General features: G+C 43.4%; 1 protein-coding gene across 2 annotated transcripts; it reads left to right on the top strand.

Moving 5' to 3' along the window:
• Positions 1-334: 334 nt before the first annotated feature.
• Positions 335-10,925, top strand: LOC142902316 (SEC14-like protein 2). 2 transcript variants are annotated; one of them, XM_076047276.1, is made up of 13 exons: positions 335-469; positions 570-647; positions 1,692-1,767; positions 3,722-3,765; positions 5,191-5,253; positions 5,357-5,545; positions 6,009-6,104; positions 6,196-6,256; positions 6,346-6,429; positions 6,520-6,626; positions 8,530-8,669; positions 9,098-9,267; positions 9,359-10,925. In XM_076047276.1, the coding sequence occupies exons 2-13, from the start codon at positions 594-596 to the stop codon at positions 9,493-9,495; spliced, it is 1,221 nt and encodes a 406-aa protein (XP_075903391.1). In that variant the 5' UTR covers positions 335-469; positions 570-593; the 3' UTR covers positions 9,496-10,925. The 2 variants fall into 2 exon arrangements, with proteins under 2 accessions (XP_075903391.1, XP_075903392.1); XM_076047277.1 differs by having other exon boundaries at positions 403-465.
• The last annotated feature ends 291 nt before the right edge of the window (positions 10,926-11,216 follow it).

Raw genomic sequence — 11,216 nt, 5'->3', positions numbered from 1 at the left:
TGCAAGGGAGAGCGACTTTAGTTACAAATTTAAAATTCATCCTTTGATCAAAAACTCCCAAAATAATTAATAATAAAATCCTGCCAAATCTCGTGGCCGGTGTTGTGTTCAGTATTGCAATTTTTATCTTCACTGTTGCACCTGCGCACCGTAACATGCTCGTTATTGGCCAATTTGTGATTATGAAATGATAGATCTACAATCAATACTTGGAGCTTTTCCAGGTCACGGACTTCTTTTTAAGCATTAATTGTAAAGTAACACGTCCCATTTTTCACCGGGTAACGTCAATAACACCATGTCACACATGACTGGGCGGGGCTTCTTCTCCTCTGCTTCCTCTTTGCACTTGGGAGTGATCGGCCATAGATCGCCAGCCACTCACATTCCCACATCACTGCCTCTCGCGCTGGATGTCTGACGAACCACCACATCCGAGCGCCTGACGGACAAGACACCCTGTGGGTTGGTGAGCATCTCAGCTCGGACACTGCTGCTGCGGTTTGTCCTTCTCCTCCTCTTCCTCCTCCTCCCCCTCATCCGTCTGTCGATGTGACTTTGAGGCAGCTCTGTCTTCATCTGTGGGTGCAACCATGAGCGGCAGAGTTGGAGATCTGAGCCCGAAACAAGCCGAGGCTCTGCAGCAGGTAAGTAATTTTTTTTTTTTTTTTTTTTTAATCACTGACTCATTTAAATTGGCCTCATATTATTATTATTATTATTATTATTATTATTATTATTATTATTATTATTATTATTATTATTATTATTATGAAAAGTATAGTTGAATGGTTTGAATTCTGTGTATTTATTGTATCTCTAAAGCGCATTAGCATTAAACTTTTCATGCAGACATGTCTGGTTATGGAATGGTGGAAGTTCATAATCATGACAGTTTGTGATTAGCCTGTTTCATCATTCTAAGGACTCAGTTAAACAAAGTCTGTGCCAATTAGAAAACTGAACCGTAGCCCAGAGTGGAAAATGGTAAGATAGGAGCAGCCTCAACCTCCTCCAGCACCTTTGGGTGATGACATTCGCTAAATTCCCGTGTGGCTTAACGGGAGCAAATCCCTGTCGATTAAGGTGTGCAGGAGAAGTAGAGGGTATTAGCTGGTTGCAAAAATTTCAGTCGGGATCGTTGGTCTTTTAAAAAAACAAATCAAACTTTTCAGATATGCGCATTCTACTTGGCGAGAACTAATCCATCAACCTGCAATAAACCTGCAATAAAATAGATTAGATAGGATAGATTGAGTCATGTTGGAGTTAAGAGTGTCTGCAGCTCTGTCCGAACTTGAAAAAGACTGGATCAGCACTTGAATGTTGCTTGGTACAACTCTGTTTCTCTGTCTTTCTTATTTAGTCAATGTGGGAAGAACTGGATCAGGTTGCCCACCTTATTTTCCACCTAGATATTACATTACGCATCAATTAAATTGTTAACCAGATGCATCAGTAACATAAATAGTAATAAACATAAATAGACTGAAGTGATACCAACAGTCTCTGTCCGACCAGGTTGAAAAATTGAACTGCTCCCTTTAGTCTCCTGCTGTGACATACTGTATATGTGTCCGCTATTTCAATTGGCCCTCGCTTTGACAGCTTTTCATGCTCAACATTAAACACCTGAGACCTTTGCAGCAGCGCTCATTGACTGTTGCTTCACTCTCCTTGTTGCTGTCCAGTTTCGAGAGAGGTTACAAGATATTCTTCCTCAACTTCCTGCGCAACATGACCACTTCCTCCTGCGCTGGCTCAGAGGTGAGTTGCAAGTCGTGAGGCACCTGTCGCCTTCCCCTGACTGCAGCACTTGGCCCTCTCTCAAGCACTGAACACACAAGAGGGGCGGGGGGGGCATCTGTGAGAGCTGTTACACACACGGAGCAGAGGTTGCAAAACTGTGTTACATGACCGAATGTGGTTTTGGGTTGTTAGAAAAGCGACTCACATGGTTTTTCACGCTTAAAATCGATAGTTGAACCTCAAGTGAGACACCATGCTTGTCTTTGATAACTACTTGACCCTACTTGATCTCCTCAATGCGAAGCTCCAGAAACATTTTGTTGCATTTTGACCATTATCAGAAAGGCCAGAATACCAAAAAAAAAGGTAAAATATTCTTGCCAAGTGGCTTATCCATTCTAAACCACAGTTTGACATCTCTCCATCCTTTTTCTAGCCTTTTTTTTCTCCAGATTATACTTTCCCAAATTAATATGATGAAGCATTAATCATATTCATAGCAACATTAGAGCCACACACCTGTAACCTATTGCAAATGGCTTTCAGGCAATCAAATCCTGGTTTTCATATCGTAAATCATAAGACAAGGCATCGAAGGGACGAATTACAATTCTTCTGAAATTTCATTTTGCAACTTGATGCTTGAGTAAGTGTTTATTAATGGAACCCTTGTGGATACTCGTCCTGGAGCGGAGGTCTAGCACGTTGTGTGTGGAGCTAATCCAGCGCTAATCGCATTAAAGGCTGGTTACAATGGAAGACTCTCTGCCAGGAGACAGTCTGCTACCGTGTTCGTGCTCCCTCCCGGCCAGTTTCCCCTGAAAAAAAAGAGTTATTTGTATACCCAGAATTCAGAGTGGCAATGAAGGCGCATTGTCCTCCCTCGTTAATTCTCACCGAACAGCGGAAACAGTTGCAAAACAGCTCAGAAAGGTCAGCGTACGGCCTCAGTGATGCTGTTTCTTGAATGGATTGTGCAGCTTTTTCAAGAAAGCTAAAGCCACTTGATGAGTCTTGTTTTAAAGCATATGTGCCACTCCTAACTATGTTATAGGTTATTCCCAGATGACTCACATGCTGAGTCACTCAGGAGCTGCGTCTCAGGAGATAAATGAGATAGATGACGCTCCTATTTCAGAGCATATCAGTGGTGCTGCAATCGGTGAAGACACTAGATTGGATCTGATGACGCAGCCGAGTGCTGCAGAGGCTCCACCTGCACAGCCTCAAAATAAGGAAACAGGCGCGATCAAATATAAAAGGCGAGCAATCACACAAGTTACTACTCAGAAGTTTGTATGGAATATATCCAACTGAAGTGTTGCTACTCGCACTGCTCTCGGCCCACCTGAACTACTTCACCTTTCCCACACAGCAACCCCGAGTGGCCAAAATCTGGATTATCTTTCCCTGTGTAATTTCATTGCTTAACGTAATGTTGCTAATGCTAATGCTTAAAGTGTGAGCAGCCTGAACTCCTGGACAATGTGCTGTATGAGATACTGGCACATATCAGAGTTTTGCCACTAAAACAGATAAATCGATAGAGTACAGACAAAGCCTTCAGACGGTGGACAGGGTGTGGCAGGATTATGAGTGACTACAGTTTGTGTTGTTTCTTTGTTTTTTTTAAAGACATTTTTGATCATAAGGAGGATGATGATGACGTCATAGCACTAAGAACAGGTCTTTCCTGCTGAAGTAGATTAGGATATAAGGTCAAGTGCACATCCCAGTTGTGATCAGATTAATCTGTTTAATTGTAATTTTATCTTTGTTGTATCTATTCACAAATAAGTCAACAAAAAATGCAAAGCAATATCGTTATCTACCGTTTAATGAGCCTTGTTATATGGCCTAGTATTTCTCTTACTCCCTACTCCCCCCCCCCCACCCCACCCCACCCCACCCCAGCCTTTCTTTCTGGCCATCATGTGTTGCTGCATTTATCATTTCTTCCTTTTTTTTGTAGCCAGAAACTTCAACATCCAGAAGTCTGAGGCCATGCTGCGAAAGGTAACCTGGTAATCTTCTACCACTGAGATGGGAACTAGTTTTGTGTGTTTTAATACGCAGTGCAGTAGAAATCAGGTTCTGGAATGAAAGTCGAAGCGCAAGACAGAGCTGGACTGTGTGCGCGTCAAACCAGCACACACAGACCACACTGGATTGGTTGCAGATTAGAGGGAGTGACACAACGGTTCCCCGTGAGTCATTGGAGCCCTGCTGCACAGATAAGATATGCTGTGGATAACTGCTATTAAGTGACTTCTTGGAAAGAAAGAAAGAAAGAAAGAAAAAGATTTATAGTGATTCAACTTGAGGATGTGTAAAATTATTTTTACACACGAGCACCTAAATCATTAATGTAAACAGTGATGCCTTTTTTTTTTTTAAAACACTCACACACACACACACACACACACACACACACACACACACACACACACACACTTAGCAGCAATAGCACTGGTGCTATCAAGACTTTGATGTGTGTACTCAGGTAGCAGCTTTAGGTGGAGACACTCTGGGACAAGAGTGTTTACCGTCTGACCCTAGTTTGCTGACTCTGCTACGGCAGCTCAGCCAAAGAACAACAAGTTCCGCAGCACTACACTGTCATTAGCAGGAGCTGGCGGCGACACATTAGCCAGAGTGCTACCGCTAATCTGATATCTGAATATACACAAGAACCCTTGTGAGCCAAAGCCTGTGATGGCCATTTACTCAAGTGAGCCTGTCTATTGTAACTGGGATCATATTGGGATAACAACAAGGCCGTGTTTACCCTCTCACTTTTACATGTTTGCTGACAGTGCGGCAAAACGTCATCCAAACTGCTAACAGCCGTTAGCATTAGCAGCGATCCGTAGCGACACATAGACAAAGGCATTAGAACCGCCCTGAAGCGACCCGCCTGTGGTTGCCAGGAACCTCGCGGGAAAGTCAGTCAGTGCAACAGAGTCGTATCCCCCTGGCCTGTGTTTGGTGACTGAAGCTCCTTACTGTGGAGGCTACCTTGTGATGCCTCATATTCTCGCAGAGATTCACAAAAAAAAGATTTATTTTATGTTTTTGAAATACTTTATCAATATCAGTCAGTATTTATTTTTTATGTCTCTTTATATCTCAATAGCCAATACATTTGAAATGGTTTCATCCTCCTTGGCAGCGCACCTGTATATACTGTATGTACTAATGTATTTGCACACGTGTGTTGACATGTCATTCATAGCCGATCCCCCTTCAGCTGACTGGACAGGTTCTGCATCACACAGCGTCTGCATCCTCTTAAGCCATTTAAATCACCACAGTTTACGTGGGCGGATCTTGCAGCTGCTACACCAGTTGGCAGCAGTGGGGGTGAAAAAAAGATATTAAGATGTTGAGTGCAGTGGAAAATCTTATGTAATTCATTTGTAACGTTTTCTTCTCTGCCAGCATTTGGAGTTCAGAAAACACATGAAAGTGGACACCATAATCAGCGAATGGCGCCCGCCAGAGGTAAAACTACCAACAGCACTTTGTTCTTAAGTCAAAATAAATACAATTCTATCAGTGATTAAAAGGACTAAGTGTCTCTGTTCAAAATGACTGCTGTTTGGAGGTGATAGAGAAGTACCTGTCTGGAGGCATGTGTGGATACGACCGCGAGGGAAGTCCAATCTGGTATGATGTCATCGGACCCGTGGACCCGAAAGGCCTCTTCCTGTCCGCCTCCAAGCAAGACTTCATCAAATCCAAGATCAGAGACTGTGAGATGCTCCAGAAGGAGTGCATCCTGCAGACGCAGAGGGTAAACAGCAGAGGGCAACACTCAGAGGAAGCTATTAATGGACAGAGTGACTATTCTGGGCCTGGAAATGCACAGTGTTTACCTCGAGGCTCTCAGAGGGCTGGGATGTTGAGCAGGTTGCATTAATCAGCCTCACTGTATGTTGGTGAGCTGCCAGTGAGGCTGGGCCAGGCCAGACCAGGCCAGACACTGCTGGTTTGGAGTCTTACAGTGTTAGTAAACAACCGTCCAGCTAATGGCCAGTGGCTAAGAGGCATTTTCAGCATAATGAAGAGGTGCTGAATGATTCATTCCATTGCTCAGATGGAAATAGCAGTTAAAACAGATGGAGGAAGGAGAAGTTGGATGGGAAGTAGTGGAAAACCACCAAATAAAACAGGAAATCATTCAAAACCACGACACAAGTACAGGCCTTTAGTTCCCAGTTTTAATGTCACTCTTCTTCCTTACTGTTGGAACTCAGCTTGGTAGGAACGTGGAGTCAATCACAATGGTCTACGATGTGGAAGGGCTGGGTCTGAAGCACTTATGGAAGCCTGCCATAGAAACATATGGAGAGGTACACATGCATGCCCACTCACACTGAACACAAAAAAACAAAAAAAAACCTCCCCTGAATATTATTACTGAGTTCCACTTTGCGCTGCCAGATCCTCCAGATGTTTGAAGACAACTACCCGGAAGGTTTGAAAAGACTCTTCGTTATTAAAGGTGACCTCATCTTCCTTCCACATAATAATGCCCACCCCCAAAAACAAAAAACACTTTTGTTTCTTACTTGACATATTGTTTTCCCGCAGCACCCAAGCTTTTCCCTGTGGCCTACAACCTTGTCAAACACTTTCTGAGTGAGAACACGCGGCAGAAGATCCACATCCTCGGAGGTGAGCTGCTGAAAAACCTCTTTTGCTGCGTCACCCTTTCCAATAAAAAACAAAAACAAAGATAACTTGTGTGCTCTGTCTGTTTTCCAGCAAACTGGCAGGAGGTTTTACTGAAGCACGTTGATGCCGAGGAGCTGCCGGTGATGTACGGGGGCAAATTGACGGACCCGGACGGGGACCCTCGCTGTCGAACCCGGGTGAGCGTTTTAATCCTGACTGAGTGCTGTGTTTTAGTCCCCGAGTTAGGCTGATGTGTTGGAAGAGACAAGCATCGGATGAACAATACAACTTATTCATGATAAGAGGCTTAGTGTGAGTGACCTGATGTAACATCTTGTCAACCTGCTGAACCTGCCCTCAACCCAGCAACCTGGTGTGGGAATGAATGCGCTCATCCCATTTAGAACTTTGCTCGCATCATATCTGTATATTGTTGATATGCAGCTCAGCAGGTGTTTACAACCTGGCAGGTTTCTGGAAAATGCTTAAGCGGCTAAAATCCTGGCTAGCTGGAAAACTGTAGCGCCCTCGTGTGGATGAGGAGGGGAAGAGGAAGCGACACAAAGGTCCAGCACGTGTGATGTACAATCATATACTGTGAGCCCTGTGGAAATCTCTCTCTCTCTCCAAGCAGCACAGTTAAGGGCCGAGAACAACAATGAGTTGTTGCATCCAACATTCTCAATGGTGCAAACTCTTACCTCTCACACGCTGGGCCTTCAAGCTCCACAAAAGATGCAAGTCTTTTTCCAACATCAGCTCATTAGCCCTCCTTCAAACTCAACAGTCTGGGTCTTAGTTTGCAGATCCATCCTGGTTTAGTTAGGTAGGCTGGAGCTTCCCACCAGTGACACATGATTGACTGCATTTGACTGGCAAATGAAGCCGTGTGAATGTGTTGTGTGTGTGTGTGTGTTTGTGGATTCTGCCCCCTGCGCCCCCTCCCCCCCCTGCCCACACTCATGCTCTTCTCATTGGCGTGATGTTTATTTTGCCACCTCTGGCTCAGCGAGTCCTCTGTTACACATGAATGATCCCCTGCTGATGACGGGAGGCCGATGACAATGCAAGTGGCAGCAAACTCAATCGATCCAGCTCTGACACAGTTGCCCCCTGTCACGTCAAATGATAGAAAAACAGACATATGCAAAACAGCAGGCCTTATATGGTGCGCTGGGTGTATTGTTTAAACCAGGCATGGGCAGTTGTGTTGTGTTGTGTTGAATTAAGAAAAAAAAAAAAAAAAAAAAAAAGACAGCAAACTCCCCCTTCCTGCCGGCTGCTGCTATCCTGCTTTGCTGCGTAGAAATGGCCAGAAGTTGCAGTGAAACCAGAGAAGCTTTAGTCGGCGGCGCAGTCGCAGTGTCGAGCAGCGAGTGAGTTCTAATAACTCTGGTCTGACCCTGGGTCTGTCATTGTTTCTGTAGATAAATAATTGGGCCCAGGACAGATGAGGAACAGGAAGGAAGAACATCCGAGCGTGAAGAAACTGAGATACTCAGATACTCAAAGTGTTTTCTTTCTGTTCTCAAAGTTTGTTTTATACCTCGTAGCTAGTTAGCTGTGTGTCTTTAACGCTGTACTGTGTTCAATTAAAATCTAGCAACTGGGCTTTTTGTTTAAAGCGTTCCTCTTCATTCATTTAACCATTGGTTTTCTCCCAGTCACATTTGCCTCCAGCAGGGAAGTCCCCAGAAATAAGAGTGTAATACAGTTGTGAAAATCAGCCTTTTGTGATGTCACAAAGGGCTTGTATAACTGTCTGAGGTTAGTGACTACACCCTCGGCCACGTGTGGGCTGCGCCCTCTGAGATGGCCGTACTTTTGTCTACTTCCAAACATGTGGAACAAAGGTCTAATAAAGCAACAGGCCAACAGGAGGCCGTAAACAGAGGGCTAAGTTCAGTCATTTTCTAGAGATTGTTGAGGTTCAAGATGTTGACAAGGATTCAGAACAGAGAGCTCCAGTAAATGGTAACTTTTGCTTTTGCTTCATTACTTATCCCTGAAATAAATCTCTCATCACATTGCTGCTATTTATAGAGATTTGCCTTTTTTTTTTTTTACAAAGCAGCATGCTCACTCGTTTTTTGGCTGCAGATCAACCACGTGGGTCCAGTTCCTCCCTCCTACTACGTGCGGCAGCATGTTAAAGTGGACTACGAGCAGTGCATGGTCGTCAAACGGGGCTCCTCACAGCAGCTGGACTACGAGATCCTCTTCCCAGGCTGCGTTCTCAGGTCCGGCACATAACACACTACCTTTCCAATAATAATAATAATAATAACAATAATAAAAATAATAATAATAATAATTATAATAATAATACGTTTTAGTGGACTTTTATTTTTAATATCCAAAGAAAAAACAAAACCCCACAAATCTCCAGAATAAAAGCATATTTAGCTCTCCGTTTCCAGCCTCTTGCAAAAACACCGTGTTTTTAGCTTCCCTCTAAAATTGATGTTTCAATCGTGTCTGATGGTCCTTACAAATTTTTGGAAGGTGACAAAAATGACTGCAAGTGTGGTGACGGAGCTGATGGAGGCATCGGTGTCTTTCAATTGATTTGATCTGTTTTCAATCCAGGGAAATTCCTACCAGGTAACATTTGACTTTTTTCTTCAGAATCTTAAATTTGCTTCTTGGCCGTCCTGTGTCTCTCCAGGTGGCAGTTTGCCACAGAGAGTGCAGACATCGGCTTTGGCGTGTATTTGAAGGACAGGAAGGGGGCGTGGCAGAAAGCGGCGCATATGCAGGAAGTGGTGCCCAGCCAGCGCTACAACTCCCACCTGGTGCCCGAGGACGGCTCGCTGACCTGCGAGCGGCCAGGAGTGTGTGAGTGAGCCGCCGCCCACCAGTCAATCACACTTTGTAGGATCCAACTACCCTTCCTACACCTCAACCCTGTCCTCCTCCCTCCTTGCAGATGTTCTGAGGTTTGACAACACCTACAGCATCTTCCAGGCTAAACGGCTGAGCTTCACTGTGGAGGTGCTGCTCCCCGACAACATGCAGTCGCCCAAGGCTAATGGGGGGGTCCAGGAACCAACAACAAGCAGCTGAGATCAACAGCAACAGTCATCTACACTGCTAATAATGTGGCCAAATTTATTTAAAAATTTTAATGTTTACTTTCTCCCCTCTTTATGAAAGAAGATCCAGGCCACAAGAAGAAAAAAAAAAATACAGGTCACTATTCACTATTACAGGAAGGAGATTTTTTTTAAAGCTTCAATTTCGAGTTTTAAGTGGAAATTCCAGGATTAAAGTCGAAGTAAACAGGAAACGGAAGTCCTCCATTCGGCTTATGCGCAGAACCTTTTGACTTTATTCTCGAAATTTCCACTTTAGTCCTGAATTTTTTTACTTTTCTTGAATTTTTTTTACATTATTTGCAAAAAGTCCACACTAACAACAAAATTTCAACTTTAATCTCGAAATTTCGAGTTTATTCTCGGAATGGCAACTTGAAAAAAAATATTTCTTGATCATTTTTTTTTCTTTTCTTGTGGCCCTTTAAAATCAACTCTCTGTCAACGCCCCAGTGTCATTCAGCAGCATCTAGTGGTCAGAAAGCGTATTGCCAGCAATACTAATCTTAATCCCTGTCTTCTAATGTCTCTCCTGATTTGTTTCTTTAGTTTAAATGTTACGCACTGGGACTTGAACTTTGTTCTGTATTTAAAGCCAAATGATTGAAACTTGAATGCACATCAATGCCTCTGTAGCCTGATCGGGAGCAAAAGCCTGATTCAAAATGTGGTCTTGAGCCAAAAAAATCTGACTATTGACATGACGTTTGGATGTCCACACACTTCTGAGAGATTGGCACGTTAGTGTCTTGTTAAAAACGAATAGAGGACTGTTAGGAAAAGTCAAAATTGAACCAGTTATCCCAAAGAAAAAGCTTTTTGGTTTGGTTTCTGTCAGTTCCTTTTCTTTCTTCCTTCCTCTCTGGTTTGTCAGAAATGTGTGAAAGTCAAACGGTCTCCCACCAACATTCCTGTTGTGATAGCTCCACTTGGAACCTCATGGAAATCACTTGTTTAGACTGTTTGTGTTTTTTTTATTCCAGCATTTGCTGTCAGAATATGACACTCTGGGTCATATCTTCAAATCAGAGCATACGTCATTCCGTTCAATATTTATTTGTTCATTCTAATTTATTCCAGAAGATGCAAATGACTTGAAGGACTGTTATTGTCTCAACTACTCAGTATTTATTTTTTAAATGAATATTCTTAAATCTATGTTTCTGCTAACCAATAGCGAGTGAATGTATGTGGTCACCAGACTATTTGTGAATGTGGATAGAGCCCAAATGGAGAATTGTGCACATTATTTATTTTGCTGCAGCACCTCAGAGTCTTTTGTCAGCGACCGTTTGGAGGTTTACAGAGTGGACTGTTCAAACTGGGCTGAATATTTTCAGGTACGAGTCTATATGAACAAAACAAAGTGGTTGAAGTTCGTCAATAAAACTGTTGAAGGTACCCAAAGTGTAGTTCCTTCATTTAAAGTTCTCAAGTCACGCAAAACTGCCTTTAGCACCGATTTTGTATAACAGAACATTAGAGTCTGCTCCTGTGGAGCTTGGGATGAAAAACATCTGGAAATGGGTAGAATGTGGCTCTTGTAAGACTGTAGGTTTTGATCCGAGGCAAACAACCACTGGCACTCACACTGGACACACAACCAGCACACAGAAAGACCCTGAAACCCGTTGTCAGTTGACCAAAGAGTTCCTTCCTACCTTAGTGTGCAGAAGGAAAATGTAGCATTTC

Source organism: Nelusetta ayraudi, unplaced genomic scaffold (genome assembly GCF_046127955.1).
Source record: "Nelusetta ayraudi isolate G7.1 ecotype Tasmania unplaced genomic scaffold, CSIRO-AGI_Nayr_v1 ptg000092l, whole genome shotgun sequence".
Taxonomy (NCBI): Eukaryota; Metazoa; Chordata; class Actinopteri; order Tetraodontiformes; family Monacanthidae; genus Nelusetta; species Nelusetta ayraudi.
Note: the sequence above shows the minus strand (reverse complement) of the source record. Positions and strands in the feature narration are given on the sequence as shown.